Source organism: Calonectris borealis, chromosome 6 (assembly GCF_964195595.1).
Source record: "Calonectris borealis chromosome 6, bCalBor7.hap1.2, whole genome shotgun sequence".
NCBI classification, from domain to species: domain Eukaryota; kingdom Metazoa; phylum Chordata; class Aves; order Procellariiformes; family Procellariidae; genus Calonectris; species Calonectris borealis.
In genome coordinates this window covers 18,854,351-18,875,603 of record NC_134317.1, presented here as the reverse complement: position 1 = coordinate 18,875,603, position 21,253 = coordinate 18,854,351, and the positions used below count along the sequence as shown (strand labels likewise).

The 21,253-nt window shown below is 41.8% G+C and overlaps 1 protein-coding gene across 1 annotated transcript in view; it reads right to left on the bottom strand.

Annotated features, from left to right (window-relative positions):
* The window catches only part of LOC142083536 (unconventional myosin-X-like), a 94,156-nt gene that overhangs the window by 7,643 nt on the left and 65,260 nt on the right, over nucleotides 1-21,253 (bottom strand). Inside the window, exons 24-36 of the mRNA XM_075153069.1 lie at nucleotides 18,928-18,967; nucleotides 16,590-17,381; nucleotides 14,377-14,500; nucleotides 13,646-13,889; nucleotides 12,710-12,805; nucleotides 10,975-11,068; nucleotides 10,285-10,340; nucleotides 8,456-8,598; nucleotides 6,494-6,688; nucleotides 5,107-5,264; nucleotides 3,843-3,966; nucleotides 1,603-1,900; nucleotides 166-373 (exon numbers count right to left, since the gene is read on the bottom strand). Coding sequence (XP_075009170.1) covers nucleotides 166-373; nucleotides 1,603-1,900; nucleotides 3,843-3,966; nucleotides 5,107-5,264; nucleotides 6,494-6,688; nucleotides 8,456-8,598; nucleotides 10,285-10,340; nucleotides 10,975-11,068; nucleotides 12,710-12,805; nucleotides 13,646-13,889; nucleotides 14,377-14,500; nucleotides 16,590-17,381; nucleotides 18,928-18,967 — 2,572 coding nt within the window. The remainder of the gene's footprint in view (nucleotides 1-165; nucleotides 374-1,602; nucleotides 1,901-3,842; nucleotides 3,967-5,106; nucleotides 5,265-6,493; nucleotides 6,689-8,455; nucleotides 8,599-10,284; nucleotides 10,341-10,974; nucleotides 11,069-12,709; nucleotides 12,806-13,645; nucleotides 13,890-14,376; nucleotides 14,501-16,589; nucleotides 17,382-18,927; nucleotides 18,968-21,253) is intronic.

The following is a 21,253-nucleotide window of genomic DNA, read 5'->3' as shown; positions in this document are numbered from 1 at the left end:
AAAAGTGTTTAGATTTTGCAACACAATTGTTAAGTGATATTCTACAACCCAGGCATAGGCCTTGTATGATTCTGAACCCGCAGAATAAGTTGAGCCTTCCCTACAGACTTTGTGGATACAGCACAGAGGTGTGCTTACATCTGGTTAATGCTACTAATGCATTACCTCTCCAGCGCTTGTGTGGGAATTGATGGTTATTTTACAGGAGCCACCGCCATGGCAGTACACTGTTGTGGTCATTTCTTCACGGGTGAGAAGAGCCTGTATTTCCTCCTGGGAGGGCACAAACTCCCTTGTCTTTGTTCTCTTCAGGGAATCGCTTATGAATTGTGCATACTTGTCTATTTCTGAGCCTGGAAAAAGGTCTTTTACCCTAATTGTAAAGAGAAGCAAAAAAAGCCATCACACAGTGAACCAGAAAGCATGCACCTTACCATATAACTTGGACTACTGTACGTAAAGAGTTCAGTACAGATAGTGATGTCAACCACAGGAAGAATAAGCCTGCTTATTTCCTAAACCATACAACGTGCTTTTACTAGTCATTCCAAAGTCACTTCAGTGGCATTTCTCAGCAACGTACGAAATAAGCAGTTCAAACTTTCAGGAGTATAGTACCAGCTGAAGATAGTAGGATTGACTATCTCAATTTACAAAACTGAGATTAAAAACTACGAAATCAAATATAAACTTTTTTTCATTTATTCTTGTTTTTTAATTTGCTGGCTGTGCTTGAGCCACTTTTACAGTATTTTTCAGAATCAAGAAAGTAGATGCTTGTACACGGTTCTCTTCCCTCCAAGGCCAGCAGTTCTAATTATAACATGATCTGCAACTCCAGTGGTAAAAACATGAAATGGCAACATGGAGTACTTCTCAGCATCTCCTAGAACCAGGCCCGGGATGTAGCTATTTGATGTATTCACACAAATTTAACCTCACTCTTTCCTAGCTTGGAAGGAATCAAATAGATTTTATCGATCTTTCTCATCATTAATGAATAGAGTGAGACTACATGGCTGCAGCTCAGCCCCAATGCAGGCTGCTTTGGAAAGCTGCGTTAGATACTGAACACGAATTGGGAAGAAATGTAAATGTTTAGTTCATGAAAACGGGAGATTAAAGCAGATTAGAAATACAAATTGTAAGCATTATGTGCTTAGTTAAGCAAATATTGAAAAATTAGAAATTGGATTTACGCACATCTACTCCACAGCACACATTTTGACTGTGTCAGCTGCAAGGTAGTACATATTTCAAGGAATATGAAAGTACAGTCCTCACCTTTCCTGCAGGTTGAGAATGTTTATACGGACATTAGCAAGTAGCAGGTGATTGGCTGTACATCCACTTTTAACACAGTTTCACAGTATTCTGTTTGGGTAGCCTTATTTCCACATCCTTTCGACACAACAGATGGGTGGCAAGGTGGGAGTTTGAATACAACAGAACAACTGGTAGCAAGAATTGTGCACAAAGGTAGGGGGCTGTGACACCACAGGAAGGTGTTTGCCCAGGAGGAGGGCGAGACAGATAACTACAACAGGCAGTGGAAGGTAACAGGGAGAAAGGAAACAGGCTGCAGATGAAAAGGACGTGTACCTTCTCAGGTGGAACTTGAGGTAGCGAAGGATCCCTCTGCTGGGCAGAAAAGTGCAGCTCATGCAAGACATCAGCTGCCAGTGGTGCAGGTTCCCAGTACTGTTGGGATGCGGCATGTGATTAGTTTGTTTGATGAGCTGACAGTACACTTCATCACGAAGGGGCTTTAAATCATGGCAGGTCTGCAGAATGCCTTGGATAATGGGTATGGGGTCAGACACTGTCTCGATTTCCTGGAGGGAGTTAAAGATCTTCACTGCTTCATCCTGTAAGCTGCTGTAGCCCTTCTCTTGTTGCACTGGGGAACGATCACAAAGGTGGCAAGAGGTGAGCATCTCCCTCATTTTCTACTGGCCCAGCCACACTACTAGCAACTGTACTAGTCTGTCACGGAAGAACAGCAATCTGAGTGTTAGCTCATCTCCTGAACTTGAATTTATACTCAAAATTCATTAATGCTTCCCCTTTAAATGTGCAAATGCAGTTTAATTAGTATTTGCCAACATCTAACTTGTCACCACTGCAAATCCATTTTTAGATATACTGTGCAGAAAAGCAGAGTAATGTTTTTAAGGGAAACTAGCACTGAAATCTAGTTCAGGCTTCAGTGTCTGCAGATGAGGTGCCAAGAGACAGCTTTTGGCACCTCATCTGCAGACACAAGTGAAGGGGTGGCAGAAAGTCATCTCTCTGTAAACTGTCTCCTCACCTGAGAGGCAGCTATAGAGCAGAGGGTCACTAATGCAGTTAAGGCTTTAGGTTCCTGAATGCAGACACTGAAGCCTGGCTTTCGTACTTCCAAAATTCTGTGTTGTGCCGTATTAGCTTTGACCCCCGAGCCAACACAGAATTTTGCCAAATTGCTGTACCACAGACGCAGCTTTTACTTATCGTTTAGATTTAAAATGCCTACACCAACACTGCTTACATATTTTAAGCACCTAAATGTCTGCTTTGAATTGCTCAGAAGTATGTGATACTACCATACTGCTGCAGGCTTGCATTCTCCTTTGCACTTCTCTGGGGCTGTAGGTCCTTCTGAATCTCCTATACAGTCATTGCTTCCCCAGTGGCCATGCATTAATTGTACAATACAAATACACAGCCCTCAGCCCTATAGCAATAAGTTCCACACTGTAAGTACTTGCTCTGTAATTTTTCTGTATTTCACAATTTATTTTTTCTGTGCTTTTAATCTGCCACTTAATTTAAACCTTGTATCAGGAGAGACAGTAAGCAGTTATTCCCCTTTCACTTTCTCCATGACAGTCCTCTAGCCTAAAAACTTCTTTTTGAGGCTGAAGAGTCCTGGTCTATTTAGCCTCTTAATTGTACGCAAGTCTTTCTATGCCTTTCATCACCTTTGGGTAGGTTTTTACTTCTCCTGTATCTTTGTTAAGATGTGGAAGGCCAAGCTGCATCCCGTATTCAAGACGCAGGTGCATGATACATCAATACAGCCGCACAAAGACTTTCTTTTTCCTTTTCTAAGCTTTCAAAAGCTTGCATTAGCTGTTTTGTTTCTCTGCTCAGCACAAGAGTTGACATTTTCACAAAGCTATGTAAATTTGTGTTCACTTTCCTAAGCAGAACTAGATCACTCAGACCCATCACTGCCTATGTGGCAGACTGTTTTTCCCATATACGTTGCTTTGCATATCCAGATTGAAATTAATTTCTGAAAAGATTTTGTGGCCCAGTCACTCCACGTTAGAGATTCTTCTATAGGTTTTTAGCAGCAGCTTTTAGTTTTAGTATGCCAAGCATTCTGGAATCATCAACAAATCACTTTGGTTTTCTGGTGGCCTATCAAACAGGCTAGCTCTTTCATGTTGCTGAAGCATTTGAAGAAAGGATTCATTTAGTCTGGTTTTACAGCAGCTTTTGTATGAATACTATCCCACCGCCATGATGTAATCCTGTTGTAGGATTTGCACTGGAGCCATTTGCAACCCAGTTGCAGCTCAAGGATGACAGGCTGCACATCTCCAGGACGGATGATAAACTATCTGCCCCCATTTACTTTAAGATTCAGTGTTCCTAAGATAGGAGGCAGTGGACCCAGAATACATTCTGGGTAGAGAAAGGGACTGCTCCCTCTCTCCGAACCCTGTGGGCTACACTGCCCCAGAAGGACTTCACCTGCATAGAGAGAGCCTACAGACCACTTTTGTGGTGCTCAGGCTCCACACTGATCCTCAAAAGGTGAGTGGATTCTGTCACATGGGTAAAATACTTACAGTTGATACTGACATCTCCATACGGTAGTGGAAGCAATGGGGAATGCAAAGGGTGCTGGGTATATCGCAAGATTGGGTTCCTCCTATATGTCTGTTCCACTACTTCAAAGTTCGTGCTGTTTTCCTGGAAAAAAAAAGATTTATCCTCAAATGGGGATAGTCTTTCGCAGGATGTCCTTACACATTTAGGTTCAAGCTCAACCACCTTTATCTAAGTTTCTGGAGGTCCATAGAGGGACTAGGTTTCACATATAAAAATTACTCTGTACATTATTTCTGAAAATTAAACATAAGAATGGCCATGGTGGGTCATACCAAAGGTCACCAAGCACAGGATCTTGACTTCAAATGTGGCTTGCAGCTGATATGCAGGCACGTAACAGGCTTGTGTGGCACAATTCCTCCCTGGTATATCCTTCAAACTTTCAACAGTAAACGGTTAATGGACTTTCTGACCACAGATCCACCATGTTTAGTATGTAATAATGAACCTGTCCTCCCTGAATTTGTCTGGTTGTACTACATGTGTTTACAGAACGGAAAACCAAAATGCACATGGTGTTCAAAATCTGGGCCTGTCACTATCATACACACTGTCATCACATTCTTCCACATTTTGTCCTATATTCCTTCCCTAACAATACTTAACGTTCCATTTGTCCTTGAACCCTGAGCTGAAGTTTTCCAAGGTTCTCCACAATCACTTCCAGCTCTTTCTTCCTGAACAGTTACTATCTAACTGGATCTATTTTAGAGCTCATCACAATGTATATGCTTACATATACATTTCTTCTGAAATATGCTTTGGTCTGTCTTCTAATATGATTCTGAATTTAATTTGCCAGAGTGGCACAACTTTACTCTGCTATTTAACTGCACAAGCCTAAGGTGTGAGGAGGACTTTACGGTACAGCAAAGTCACATGCCTGGTAGTACTGGAAATTTTTATATTTGTGTCCAGAGGATGCTTAGGGAGAGGAAAGGATGCAGCAGGGATCTGCAAATGCTTAATGGTGTAATCACAGCAGTTGTAGCCTAAACTGATGCAGATCAATTAACATGCTAATTCAAAATAAAATTCACATTAAGATTTTATTATTTAGTTGCACAATCATTTAGATTTCTAAGAAATAATTTATTTTTCTTTTCTTTTTTCCTTAAGACAGCAACTCCATTTCTTGCCAGATTCTCAGCAATGACTGGGTAAGGCCAGTAGTGATCTGGCTGCTCCCAGCACACTTGGAATTAGCACGATGCCACCTACCCTGATGTCACGAATGAGTTGCTGTGTAGGTGTTTCTATGGGAACTTTGCTGTCAATGACACCTTGAATGGCAGAGGCCCAGCGCATAGCTTCATTCAAAAGCTTCGTGTACAGTCTGTAGGAGTGCTTTCGCCCATGGACAATGATGTTCCAATAGCCTGTGGAGATACAAAGAAGCTGGAAGGTGAAACTTGCTTCCATGTTATCTTCTCTTTTTGTCTGTAGCACATGGCTGAGGAAAACCCTTGCTGCTTTCATAGCAACATATAGTGTGCCTGATTAAAATTTATGTCCCCCATTCCCAAAACATATTTATCAGCAGGAAGGTCCCAATCCAGGTTTTAGCACAAAGACAGCTTTCCAAGATACAAGTATCTCACAGTGTAACACGAATGCTTCCCTGCTGACCAGGCAGATCACTTTCACAGACAGGGTTTGGGCTACACTGTGCTATTAATCACTCAGAAAATGACCACTCCAAACACAGCACCCAGTCAGATTGCCAAATCAATTCTCATAACTTTTAAAAATAATATGTTTGACATAAACTGAGAGAACAGGTCTAAGTGATGACAATTCACTCTGCTAAAGGCAGCCCTAGACATCTGTTGAGATCAAAAACATGGACGATTTCTTGCGAGTGAGCAGAATAAATTCCTCTCATCTCACTTTACTACGTTTCCAGCTTCCAGTTTGCTTTCAGCCCTTTTTAAAAATATCCCACGTGACGCCAGTATTCAAATGTCCAGTATTTCAAATCTTGTTCTAAGCTTCGCCTTCTTTATCGATGGGATTCACCCCTCGCCTCATAAGCCTAGTTCCATCCCAAACTCATTAGGCAAGCAATGGAGGATCATGCCAGATCCTGCCTTCCCAGAACTGTCACGCTGCACATAGGTCTTGTCATCTTTTGGTTCTAACGAGTTGAGTGATACTACAAAAAAGACTTACAGTGTACGCCATTGCTGTTGACCCCAGAGACAAATGTAGGTCATGCAACAAAGTGACAGTTATTTATGGAGATGTACTGATAATTACAGTGTTAATTGGTATTTACATTTCAACTTTAAGAACTCATACCCCATTCCCAAATTTGGGAAACACTTAGATAAATAGCGATACTACTCAGTGAAAAAACGTGAGCACTGTGTATCTCTGTCAGGTGTGAGGGAACTAGCCTCATCTGCACACTATTCTCTGGCCCTCTGCAAGTCTCTTACAGTTTCTGTGGGGAAAGATGTTTGCAGCCAGACACAGAGCCTCAGACAACATCAAGACTACCTCTCAACATGACACACCATTACATTCCTGCACCATCCCCTCTTCAGGCAACTCCAGACTTCCCTCCACATGGGAGGTCTGCTCATTACCGCTTTCTTCCTCTTACCTGTGTCTTTGAAGACCCTCTCATCGGGCTGCACTACGGAGCAGAGGCTATTGAGCACAAGCGTGCCAAGCTTGGCAGCTGTGCGCTCAGATGACTTGTAGTAATCGAGGGCAGTGTTTGTCAGAACAAACCAGCGTTTCTTCATCTTCAGAGAGGACATCTTGTTGCTGCTCTGAACCTCTTTATGAAGCCAGCCTAGCACAGGAACACAAACGCGTCAATGGTTTCACCACCACAGCAATCCTGTCTCTTGCCCGGTGGCTCTCCACCTCTGGGGCCAGAACTCCATCTCTCTGCAAAAGGCTCATGCTGGGACCTACCAGCTCTGCTTTACTGCCTATAGCAGTATCCTGCACAGTCACTGTAAGAAACTAGCCCAAAATTTTCCACAGAGCTGTTCTATCCTTCAGCCCTATGTATTTTTTATCAATGATCTGTGGTTTAGTTTCCTATCGCCATGAGGGCATCCCTCTATTCAGGATGCTTCCCTCACAAGTCATAAACATCCAAATAAATAATTTACAATTCATTCTTCCAAAGAGGTGCCAAATGCCTATCCAAACCTTGATGGAAGAGGTTTGGTGATACACGTATTCTGGTAAAAAGATCTTTAAGCATTACATGCATCTCTTCCTCCCACGGTTAGGAAAAATAATTTCTCTCTCATTTTAGATTCCCCACAAAAGAAAAAAAAAGAAAAAGAAAATTCTTTTACTTACTATAAAAGAAAAAATGACAGTCTGCATTGCTAAAGCTGTCAAAAAGACATTTTTCTGTTCAGAGCTGTAAAAAGCAATGTCCACCCACAAGGCAAAAAGTTCAAAGAATGTGGGACTGAGCCCAGAGGTTCTGTATAAAGAAAAGATAAAGAGACAGACCTTCCCAAATATATGCCTTTGTGGCTACACCACTGTCACACAGATATCTGACTGTGAAATGCAGAGCATAAATTGACTTTGCAAAGGAACATTCCTTTTTTTCTTTAACTTATGAACAACATGAGATAAAAAGAACTGTTGCCTTACAAGTATATTGAATTTAAGGTACTCAAACTGTTGTCTAATAATCTGCTTTGCATCATTCAATCTCCTTGAACTGTTTAAAACCAGGATGGAAGGCTTATGCCACTTTTTGGTCACCCTTTTCCTCCTGTCCTCCTGCCTTGCCGTGACCACTCCCAGACCCTTATTCCCTCATAGACGCTTTCAGGAAGACATAAGGCAATTTGCTCATGCACTTGCTTTCTACAGATTGGATCAGGAGTGTCTTCATACATTTAAGACCATGTGATGAGCTGAAAGTACTAAGGAAATTTAAAAATATTTGAGACAAATGGGGGAATATTTTGTAATATGTGTGTGATCACAACTCATACATCAGCTCCTCCATCTCCAACTAAGCTCTAACTAGAGACGTAATTTAAATCTTTTGCTCAGCCTCAGAGAATTCTTCTCACCTCACTATGTCTACCATAATCAGGTTAGTTTGTTTAGCTGAGGGCAGCAGCAATCCCACAAAGATCTCTCTCCCTCCCTCTCTACATGACAGGTGTCAGAAGGAACAGAGCTTTCTGAAAACAAAAGCTGCAGTGTCATGTTATAGTCAGTCTAAACCAGCTGCTCCTAAACAGCAGCCATGCTCCCTCCTATTCCCTGATGGCATTTGCTGGACATGTTGAAATAGGCTATGGAACTAACATCAGAAAACTAAATGTATAAAGAAGTACTTATTTTTTTCCAGCTTTAGCTTTCTGAATCCACCTGACAGGGAATCAGATAAAACGCGGTGCCAGCACAACACAGGATGCGGCAAGCAGTGGGCAGGAAGGTGGAGAGGGACAAAGAATGCTTGGTTTTGGGGAGCAGCTAAACCCAGATTGGATTAGCCACAATCAAACCTCTCCCTCAGATTATAAATGGAAGATGAGTTTCACATGTTGTAACTGCATGCATTTCCTTTTACCTCTCACAAGAAATTCCTGGCCATCAACCTTAGATTCGCCTTTTGGTTTCTGCAGCAGGGAGATCCAGTGATGCATCTCCTCAGGGGTGTCGCTGTTGCAGTGAATCACTCGATTTGCTGTGATGATCACAAAAGAATTTGGTCTGCCAGAAAACAAAAGCATTAAAATTGGTCGTAATCACACAAATATCTCAACTCACAGCACACCCAAAGCCATGTCCTCTACTTTCCCATAAACAATGCAGAAAGATTTTTCTGAATACAAACTACAGAGAAGTGTAGAAACACTTAAGAGCATCTCCTGTGCAGTTGGTCTGCAAACTGATGAATGCAGAGACCAGATAAATGGGATGAAACATCTTCCAAAAGCTATTTCCAAAGACTAGAAAACATTAATTAGCTAATGACCAGATGTAAAATGTCCTGGGTTCATAAGCAAAGGACTTTGTTCTACCTTCTGACTGGACTGAGCTAGTGCTAGTATCACTGGGCTGAGCTACTATAGCCATTCTCCTCGTACTTATTAAAAGCAGTGATGCAGTAGGAAACGTAGGTCCCAGCAGGGTCAGCTAAAATGGGTTTGAGATTGGTTTTAAAAAGGATGAGCTGATCCTGACAAAACAGAGGAAAAACTGTTATGTTGCTCCTAAATGACTTTGTCCTTCTCTTGCAACAGACAAATGTGTCCTACCAAAAGAATATTCACAATTCTGCACAGAATTGATGCTTTACAGAAAAATGGAAAAATAAAAATATGACCAGTTCCAAGAGGATAGACTCAGAAAGTTTTGAAAGCAAACACTGATTTCTATGAGAAAACAGAGAAATTGAAAAGTAGATTGCAAGTATGAAGCCAAAGGTAAAAGGTGCAAAACAAGCAACTGTTTGGACATTGCAAAAACCTGTGGAAGATAAAAATTAGCTGCATAAAAACCTTGGTTGAAAAATAAGCATTCACCTCAGAATTTGTTTAACGTTGATTCAAACATTGATACTCCAGAAGAGTGTACCTCAGCAGACGCATGAACAAATTTTGACTGTTCAGCTTACTATTTGTGCCTAGTTTTTTACTGGTACACAGATTAACTATGAGGAGCCTAGCCTGAGAACTGGCTAAAACATTTTGATCAACAAAATCTTTGTTCACTACAGAGATACGCGTTTTCTAAACTAGTAACCCCGAAGTCCTGGCAACCTGTATAAGAAAAAAAAACAGACCACAGAGGTAAATAACTTAATAGCTAACATTTTACTTCAGCACTGTAGTAAGAATCTTTGCCCTGGCTGAACCTGTTAACACTGTAGGAAATAATTAAATGTTAACGTAAAGTGATATGAAATGTCCCATAATCTCTTCTCTGAAACTAACCAGTCTGTGAACTAAAGGTCTGTGCTCTGTTGCATTGCAAAGATTTCAAGAAGAGTACAGATTTCTAAATTTATCCATTATTCTTCCACAATGCTGTTTCCCCTAAATTTACAAGATTAACTCAAAATTACTCTGTTGAAAAACTGGAAGCGCTGCTTTTGCTGGCCATTTTTGTTCCGAGTTAATAATAGGTAAGACTATAATTTCTTGACATTGAGATATGCTGTTTCCACTTCTAAGAGGGAAAGGAGAAACTTTCACTCAAAGAAAATGTATGTGTGAACTTCATGCCTGTGAAGTGACATAGCTTGAAACAAGCTGAAAACTTTTATGTTTATTTGTTTGGAGGTAAATTCTTATGAGTTTAAACAAATGCAAACTCCAAAGAAAACCTGGACCTACCCACAAAAATGTGTTAGAGAGTTTCTGATCTAAGAGATGGTCAGGTTGCTGTACCTACCTATCAGGATTGTCTGAGGCACAGACAGAGTCAATAAGCCCAACATCCAGGGTTCCCTGTACAGTGAGAAAGACACAGATAACAGGAATTGCTTGCATCTTAAATTACAGACATTCTCCTTCGTGAATAGGACTGGAACTGAAAACATTCTTCTGAATTCCAATAGCTTGAGCAGAAATGAACATATGAGAAAGGCACGAATGAGTCATCTTTGCTCCCTAAACAGCACGAGAAGATGTGCAAGGGCTCCACAGGACTGGAGGAAAAAGAGCTACAAATTTCCACAGAGCATTATGAAGGTCTGAAATAACCTTTGCTAGTATCTCAATACTAGCAAAGTATATAAATACACTGTTTCTCCCAACTGCATATCTTCTGTCTGGAATAACTGTGACCCAGATTAGTCCCGTAATCCCATCCAAAGACATTTGATCTGCATGAGGCAGCCCGCCTCTTCCCCTCAAACCAAAGAGAGCTATTGGTGATCAAGCTAAGCCACCCACCACAACCACCATGTTCCCCACTGCTTAGCCTCTTTTCTATCAGCTTTGCTGTTTCTTTATAGTAATTGTCCAGCTTTCTTATACTGGTCACGAACTACAGCACTGCACGTGCTGGAAAAACATGCACAAAATAGTTAAACATAGAGAGCTCTAAGCATGCCCGCAGACTGGTTGCACAGTAACTCACCACAGCATTCTTTGGATTGGCCTGTTCATCTTGCATTTCCCTCAGCTGCTGCACTGTAGCGCTGTGTACTCGGCTCAGAACATTAAACCAACCGCTGGCAATCGAAACAGACTCAAAGTTAAGATTTGGGTAGTGAAGCTAGCTCTACAATATGATCAAGGAACCTGGAAAGCTGCCTGTGGGAAAATGTCTTCATTCACAATTTCCTGAGGACTATGCTACAAAATATCTCTTGGGCTGATCATACCAGACTCTAATGTCCTCCTTCCTCTTTATTTATCCATGAAAATTCTGTGTACGTACTCCAACCCACTGACAGCTGCTCCCACAAAATCCAGTTTTCTACTTGCTATTCAAGCAGGCAGTGGCCTTACCAGGGAGCACATGTCAGCAGACTGAGAAGAGCCTACAGCAGTGGTAAAGACAGGGTCAGTCGGGAATCTTCTTGGACTAGAGTCCTAGAGACGCCTGGGAGCCTTCTTAACTAGTCTCTCTCTGATCTGCTCATAAACTTGAAAGTCATATGGCTGTCAAATAATCATGAGGTTTTTTATAAGTTAATTTGGAGTTAAGTTACTTGTCTGTGAAGGGGCTTCTCGTTACAGACATATCTGGAGGCTCATCTCTGTTGCAGAACAAGCAGATTCTTATCTGCAGCTTCCAGTGAGATCAGCAAATATCTAGACTTCATGGAGGATTCTCAAATTGGATACTCTATGACATCTGCTAATCTGCCCTTTGCTAGTGCAAGTGTTGGTGCTTTCTTCTCACTCAGAACACAGACTGATACGGCATTGACAGAGGCCACATTTAGTTTACGCTTGCCCTAGCAATTCTGCAATGTTATCTTGGGGCATGCCTATTCCAGTTGTGGAAGTTCTGGGTTAAGGAGTTACTGTTTCTTCAGCTACTTCCCCTTGAATTTGCCTGTTTCTAGTTCATGTGGCCGTTCTTTAGTCTATTTCTGTTAATTTATTTGTGTCCAAACACTTTCCCCCTTCCTCTCTCTACACCCAAATGAAATAACAACAGACCCTAAATAACTTCACAGAATCAGATTAAAGTAGATCAGGGAAATAGTTACACTGGCTGGGCTGAGAGAGCAGAAGCCGTGGTAAGAGTGGAAAAAGTGGAAAGAATGAGCAGCTACAGACAGTAACCTCTTAACTTGGCTTTGCATAGCCAGAACAGGTTGTCCAACCTGCCCTTAAACAACTGATTCCCACTGCCTGGCCAGGACGCCAAGAAGGAAGGACATGAGTCATTTATTTGCTTTGCACTGGGAAGATTTTATCAGATGACACTACAGACTCTGATAAGCTGCAGCCTTTTCTCTGTCTCCTGGATAAAACCCAGCTGCTCTCGCAATCATTTACAGACAACATGAATAGACTTTTTGTTTGATTCAAGATTCCATTTAATAAATAAATCAGCTATTAGATGTTCCAGTTTATATTAAGGTTTTGTGTGTCTCCTGAAGTAACCCTTGAATTCAGCATGCTCACAGACACGTAAGAAGGTGGCAGTCCTGTGACTGACTGATAGGCTGAACCACCATCGCAACGAGTGCCCAAAGTAGGTGTGCTACCTCCCAGTAAGCACAAAATGACACTCTGGAACGAATCCCCTCTTTTCTCCAGCAAAAGGGAAGTGATTATGTTTCTCAGGCTCTACCATGAGTAGCTGGCTCAGACCTGCACTGAATGAACAAACCTAACAAAACTCCCTCTTATACCTGGCATCTTCTGGTGACTCTGCGACAATGTGATAAACTCTATCTTCTGTCACAATGTCCAAGGCATTCTCCTTTTCATGAATGTCCACAATCTCCCTGGAACACAGCAAATCACAAGAGCCAAAACTGAAAACCTTTAACAGGCATAAATTCCATCTGGCCAATTTTTTTTCACATTGTACCATTCACCATACAGAAGGGAAATCACTCGTTCGGATGGCTTGTAGCTCTGAGAGAGAAATACAAAATTCCTCTAATACTCATTAAGACTTTTAGGGTCCCCTTAAAAAAATTTGTACAGTTAATCTACTACAAAAGCAAAGCTTAAGGCGTTAAATGCATTTTCTTCAAGAGACCAGCAGACTAGGTGGAAGATGAGATAACAGGGAGGTTGGTATAGAGGGCTGTTTACAAAGTTGCGTGTGCCACTCTTTTTGGCACTTTACAGGCCCACATAATGCTAATAGGTGACTAGTCTCTCTTTCTTACAGCAGGAGCTGAGGAATTGGCCATGGCAGCAAAAAGAGCATTCAGGGCTCAGGAAAAGGCATAGTACATGCTGCCAAATTCAAATCCCGCTGTGAGCTTCACACCACCTCTCTGAAATGCCTGGAGAAGCCAGGAAACAGATGGAGTCAGGGAAGGGGAGAATGCATGAGGTATGTACTTAATTAGTCCCTCCTGGTCTGGCTCCATCCATGGCTTGGAAAGACCTTCTGCCAGATTATGAAATGCAAGACTGGAGAAAGAACTATCAAGTCTTTACTCCCTCCAGAGTAAAACTAGAAGCTCTAATTGTCTTTTCCTTCCCTTACGTTTCTGATTCTCCTAGCCCTATGGGAGATACATAGGCCGAAGAACTGGCATCACTGGGCACTTCATTATTGATTCAGAGAGCGAATACTAGGGATCAAAAGGATTTATTTCTTCACTCACTTTGCTCTTCTGATATCAATTGTCCCCTTCAGCTTTTCCTCGCTATCATTCTCAAAGTACATCAGCTTGGATTCTCGAAGCACAAACCAACGGCGTTTCCAGTTGCGGCGTGAAAGTGTTGACATGCCTCCACCTTTTTTATAGAGCCAGCCTGACTTCAGTGCCTCTTGCTTGGTGCGGAACCACATGAAGGCCTCGTTCTTCAGAACACACCAGCGCCGCCTCCACGGGTTCATGAGACCTCCTGCAAAGTGAGGGAGCAAGATTTCATCAGACATGCAACAAGGGCCATGCTTCCAATCTGATCCTGCTTCATGGACACTTAGTTGCCACTTCAGCTCCCACATGAAACAAAGGAGCTGATGGAGAGAAACAAGGTTATGCTGAAGTTTGGACAGAGAAAAAACAGAACAAACTAGTGAAACAAACACAAAATATAGAAATACCTGCACTACTCAAATATTTTTGTATTGTATTCAGTTTTGTAGCTCAGAATGAGTCATTTAAGCCCATACCAAGTGGGCACAATTAGGTCTCTGTAGCAAAGACACCCAGTCTAATTCCCTGACATCCACCTCCTAGCTCTTTGTTTTAAATAAAAGATAGGGGGGCGGGGAAGAGAGAGTAAACAGAGAACCAAGAGCAGATAAGATGATGATTCTGGAGAAACAGAAGAGGAAAGCGGGTTTCCTGGATTCCATCCTTCCATGGTTTTGGCTAAAGCCGCTTACCCTTCATGTAGAGATAGCTGTGAAAATAGGGTGGTCCTGAGCCATTGAAGATGGTGACTCGTCCATTACAAAACTCTTCATCTGTATCAATGTAAACATCCACTTCTTCTTCACTGTCCAGAAACTAAAAGGAAAAGAAGAAATACAGGCTACTTGGGTTCTCCTGGTCACAGGAGGACTGGAGTAAAGTAACGAGGCTGGAGAAGTCACATGATCAGAAGGTGCAAAACTACACATACTCCCCTTACAAAAAAAGCAATACAGCAAAACTAGAGGCTTGACAGCTTACCCATTAACGCCTAAAGCAAGAGTCTCCAGAGCATGGAATTTTCATACCAGAAAGGAGAGTGACATTCAGCAGTGGATGTGGCTAGAAAACTCCAGTTACCTGCAGTAACAAACCTTCCTGTTTCAAGGCAGAGGCCACAGTCCAAAATCTGATTTAAGGGGATTAAGAGAGAATTTTTCATTTTGGAGGATTTTTCTGAGTTTTTTTGGCAGACATGCCAAGATGCTGGACAAGACGGAGCACTAAATAACCCCAGCAAGCAAATGCCTTGCTCTGTGTTCATCAGGAAAAAAAGCACATTGCAGGATAACTGAACCCTAAAAACAGAGATCTAAATTACTGAAATAATAGTACAGTATTTACTCATCCCTGTTCTCCAACTAGATAATGGCCCTCAGTCATAAGAAAGTACTTCACACATGAAATCCCAAATTACCCTATCATTTCCTTTACCTTAAATACAACTTCCTTTGATCGGCTTCATTAATTTAGTACTAATGAAGGCAGCTCCTTTTCCTTCCTGAGATGCATATTGCTTCTTTTCATTTTTCCCGTCTGTCCTCTCTCTGTGACCCCTTTATGCTCCCCTTTTGTCTCATTCCTGTTCCACTCATTCATTCTCCCTCTCTTGCCATTAAGTTTCAAAAAGCAGGTACTCTTGGATCAGCAGCTACTGATGGGATCTTGACCCAGATGCAGTTATCTCTTCCCATGGCTCATGCCATAACATGGTATCAACCGGATTTTTCATGAGGAGCCCAAAAAAATCCTCCACTTCTATTTACATTTTAAGAAGAATGGTAGAAACTGGCCGAGGCTGTGACAGAATGACTCATGACTTGAAGATTACATGACAGTGATCTGTGACTACCTGCCCACAGAGAAGGTACCTTTATTCAAGCAGATCACATCAAAAAAAATTCTGATGGCTGGCAGCTGACATTAGGGAAATGCAAACAGGAAAAATCATGCAACTTCTTAAGATGGGTCACAATCTGCCATTGGAAAAGAATAGCAAAGGAAGTAAATTTAATTCCTTTAAAAAAAAAACAAACCAAACAATTGTTTTCTAAAAGATATTTTGTAGTTCAAGTCTCTCTTCTCAGGGACATCATTTATCTGAAGTATTTTTATGGCTGTCATTGGCTTCACACCTAAACTCCTCGCAATCTTATGTGGGCTTATCTGACATCCTGTTCTGTAAGGGGATTTATCGTTGCATTATTAAGCAACCAGCCTGAGGGCACTCAGGAGGTCCAGAGCCTAGTGTGGGATCTAAGCTGAGATGCTTCAAGTGCGAGGCTAATAGCCCAGCTTTACTACCCTGTCATTGTCCCTGCAGTAGGAATGAAAAGGTTCAGTGGTCTTGGTTGGGTGCACCAGGTCCCAGCCTGGATCAGCACAGAAATGTCTTCAAACCTTAGAATAGCTTAACTTGTACACAGCAGCTGAAAATAAACCCTTGACTCTGAACAGTAACAGGACTAGAACAAGAGGAGTTTCAGTGATGGAAACAAATCAAATCCCAGCTTTTCCCATTTCCTCTTGTGATTTTCCACTAGAAGCTCAGGCTACTTCTGTGAAATCTCTCTAAGGTAGAACATATACCTACAAGATACGAGTTGCCTGCTTTCAGTCTTCCTAAAGGGTGTTATGTTAATATATAGTGATGGAAACAATATAAAATAGCCTAGTTACATATGTGCTAGCTTGTGTACCAGTAACACTGGACAGTCACAAGCCCTCTGGCCTTCAGCCTGTCTGTGACTCTTCCTTTTTTTTCAAGCTGATAATTGATGTAAGAGAGAGTTATGTGTTAGTAACAATACCCAGAGCAAGCAGGCGTACAGTAAGAAGGCAAGGATGTTACAAATATCAACAAAGACACACTAATGTCCAGAAAGGTGAAGGGAGGGATTCTTACCGAGTCTAGGCTGCCACGGTTGGAGTCCAGGCTAGTACCATGGGAGTGTCTCAGACCTTCCTCACCGTTCAGGGGCTCAGCGGAGGCGCTACCTGCATCTCCACAGCCATCAAACTCCTCATGGTCATAGTCAGATTCCACATCCGGGGGGGAAGTGTAAATCGGCTCTCCCACCTCTCCACTGTTACTCCTCTGTGTATCTGAGACAGTGCTGTAAATGCTTTCTGCTGGGTCAGATAGGGCTCTCTGCTCCTTGGGGCTAGCGGTTCTTTCCACAGGTTGTCCTGGAGCTGGGACAGCCTCTCCCACTTCCCTTTGGAGAAGTGAAAGGCTTGTGTCCACACCTTCCTCTGAGTAGTTATCACTGTTTCTTATGCCGTGCTGATTCAAGAACACCAAACTGGAAATTGGCCGTCCTTCATCATCAGCATGAAAACCCTCATCCACTTCTTCTTCAGCTAGTGGTGCCACCAGGCTGCAGTCAATGTTGAGTGTCCCCTCACTAGAAAGTGAGCGCTCTAAGTTCTGCACACTTTCATCCAGATTGCCAAAATCCAGCAGCTCCAAGAACTCCTGGGCAACCCTAGATGCCTCCTTTTCCAGCCTCTGGATCTCTTCTTCTCGTTGCCGATTGATTTCATTCCTGGTGTTTTCACAGATGATAGACATGTGATCCTCTTTCTGTTGCTGCAACTTCTCAATCTCCTTCTCCAGTCTTAAGATCTCCTCCATCTGACGTCTCTCTTCTTCTTGCAGGGGAATATCTACCTCCTCAGTCTTTACTGCTTCCACCTTAAAGAATTTATAATCGTGTTAAAGCAGTTTCTTCAACCTACATGTTTTCCTTGCCCAGACCTTTCATTCTTCCTACCTCCTGTGCTTGCCTTGTACTTCCCATCTGCAAAAAGATGACTCTAAGCACCCTCTCCTTTTCTGATCGGCATCTGCAATCATGCATGGTGTAAAAGAGAAAGGTAGAACTACGGGATCTTCAGGTACCTCCTTTTTTCCAGCAGCCTACCTCCTTTCTGAATCGTACAAAGTAGCTCACTGGGATCAGTGAATTTTTAGAAGAGCCTCTCTGTCTGCTGCTCATGTTACAGCCCTTTGTACACTACAATTTGGATAAAAGCGTTCTGAAATCCGTCATCTCTTTTTGAACTATCTCACACACATACACGCATATAGAAGAAAGCAACTATATACGAACACATATATGCATAGCCTGCTTAAGAGCTGAAGATTTCCCAGAAATTCATTAAAACATTTGGGGATTTCATCGCTTCCTGAGTTGGGGGTCTCACCATCAGAATCTAGGTCTGGAAGGGATATTTGCAATGAAGAAGGACTGTATCCACTCCAACCCCACCCCACCAAAACTCCACCCAGAATTTCTTGGCATGCTTTAGCATCACTGGATGGACGATGGCTGGCTGGCTGCTGAAGACTCTGTCTTCCTCTATTCTCCACACTGAAGTAACAGGACATTTCTAGCAAGTACACAATAATTAGAAGATGGAAGATACTGGTAACTTTCACTGATGTTTAGCTATAAGATAAAGCCACCCTCCCCTCCCCCCAACGGAGGACGTTGAAAACATACACACACAAGAAAAAGCAAAAATAAGTTCCAAAAGGATTTAATGTACTTCCTGATAGGAGTATGACAATGCCGCCAACGAACTGGCACATTTAAGTCACAATCTCCATTTTCTTTACAGTTACCCTGTTGCTCTTGTTGCTCTCTACTTGACTCTTACTTGTGGACAAATGAATTTTTATAATCTAATCTGTCATCTCTCCTGAACAGAGCTGGCCTGTTCAAGACACAAGTGGTTTGGGAAAAGAAATAAGAAGATACACAGCTGTTTTCACACACCTCAGGGTAGGTGGTCTGCTCTTTGATATGTCAAGTACTAACAAACAATTAGATCAGTTACAAGGGGTTTATTTTAGCCATGGTAACAGCCATCTGCACTCTTATTTCTGCTGTTACAGGCAACAATCCAGCAAAACAGACCGTGTCACAGAGTAGCACATCACAAGGTCATGTAATAAGCTCAAGCAGTAGAGATAAAAAAGGATGCTGCATGTTCAATACAGAAATTTTCAAATAGGAACTATGCAAGCTGGTACACGAGCCTTGAAAAAACCCCACCTTGTTAACTCTATGCAACTCTGCCAAAGCCAAACACCTGCAGGTTTTGAGTGCACAAAGCCCATTTTTTAAATAGTGTTGCCACAATAACAATATTAGCTCCAGGCGAAGCGTAGGCAATGAAGGACCCTTCGCAGACATTCAGAGAAGGCATATGAAAAGAATAACTGTTAAACTTACCTGAGCCACCTGGAGTAGCACATTCAGTTGCTCCTTTTCTCTGTTAAAAAACAAGACATGATAGTCAGAGACAGCCTCAGTTCTCCTACATGAGGCTTTTAGAATTACGTGGACACATCATCCTTCCATGGATAAGGTTAAAATAAGGTACCTGTTGTAAGACTAATTTAAAAGCTTTTGTAATTTAGTAAAAATCCAATTCTCTGTGGTTGGCATGACCTTTGTGGATACAACAGATTTTCCCCATGCACTTAACTTTCAGCTCAATCAGGAAATCGGATTAGTTGGGACACACTAGGAAGGACACTGGGAACTGACAGAAAGGCAGATCAGTTAGAGTCATGATAAATGTAAACAGAACCTTCTGGAGTACTTTACATCCATGGATTTTTTTAAATGAGGTTGTACATGCATAATTGACAGATATCAGGAACCTGTGGGGTTTTTTTAAAAACAGAACAGAATTATTGCATTGAATTTGTGTTTTGTTTTGCTTTTACTATATTAAAGCCCCCCCCAAATTATCAAATTTTTATACTTCGTTAAATGACTAAGCCGAGGACTTTCTATTCTGAAGACCTGGGTACTCCAGCTTGCATAACTTCTCAATGGCATGCAAAACCTAGTTTACTAGTAAAGACTGTAAGAGTCAGAGTTTGTTAGTAAACATGAGTAGAGGAAAAAAAACCTATCCCACGGTGCTGCATCTCCACTCAGATCAACAAGGTTGTACTCCAAGGGAAAGCGGCCACTATGGCCAGTTTCTCCATAGTGAGCACACTACAAGCAACTGAACTAGGAGACAGACAAACGCCAGGGTCATGCACAGGGAGCAGGGGTAGGATGTGGCTGGATGGAAAAGTCTGCCTATGCAACCACTATGCAGCTAAATTCAGACTGGCAGTGGTAACTTTCACATCTATGATTCAACCTCAAGCAGAACAGGAGGGCAACAATATTTATTTCCCAGGCCCTGCAGCTTTTCCCAGCCAAATTCTAAATTGCAGTTGCAAGTCACAAAGTCCTTAAAGCTCTCACTCTTGTGCTCTCTCTCAAAAAAAAAATCCAGGAAATGTTTATAAATGAAAGCTGACATAAGTGAGATCCAGATGGTTCCAACTCTACTGAAAGATCTCTTAACAGTAGTCATGAGTTAAACAACTGCCTTAAATGATATGAGGGTTCAAGGAGCAGAGCCATTTTAAAACAAATCAGGAATACCACCTACAACCGACACACTAATTCCTGCAACAGTTCCTCACATTTTTTTAGACCTCTGATATTTCTTGCTGCTTTCCACCCATCTCCAACTGATCCACACTCTTCCTGGAATGTGATACCCAAAATGAGGGACAGTACTCCAACTGAAGCCTTACCAGTGCCAAGTGGAACAGAATAATCACCCCACATCTTACAGAAACAATCTTGTTTATAGATGGCATTTGCTTTCTCCTCTCACACAGCATGACACTGGTGACTAATACTCAACTTAGCCTCCAGACCTTCTTCCTGCTGTCGAAGTAGGCATTCTTCCTTCACTCTCTGTGCATTTGATTATTCCTAACATTGCATATGTCTCTACTGAATGTTATTGTATGTTTTTCAGACCATTTGTTTAATTTGTCAAAATTATTTGATTATCACCAGATAGTTTTATCTGCAAATTTAATAAGGATACTCATATTTCCTCATCCAACTTATTATGAAAATGTTGCACTAGTACCATATCCACCACAGACCGTGGAAGAATCCCATTCAAGGGTTCTCTCCTATTTAACAAAAAACTACTATTGTTTACTAATTAAAATGCAATAATACAATGCTGTAAAACCATATTTGTTTCATCTACTTTTTTCCAAACCACATTCCTTATAGTGTCTTACAGTATTGTCATAACATGTCAAAGCCCTTACCTACCCTCTACCTACCCAAAGTCAAGTTAGCTACCCTCTATGGCTTTTCCCTATCCACAAGTATGTCATAAACTATCACAGAAGGAAACAGATAACTTTAATGCTGTTTGTTCTTCAGAAGTCCATGTTGGCTCTTAATTCCTTTATCAAGCATTTACAATTGATTATTTGTTTTAGTATCTTCCTGAAACTGAGGTTAGGCTGACTGGTCCACAATTCCCTCGTTCCTCCTTTTCCCATTTTAAAAGGAGGTCATTATGTTTGGAATTTTCCAGTTTTATGGAAACTCGATGCTGTCCACAAAGGAGGAGAAAGACAACAGCTACAGATTCAAACTGCTTCAGCCAGTTCTCAAAGCACCCAAACATTAATTTCACCCAGTCCAGATGACTTCTTTGTAATCTGATTTATCT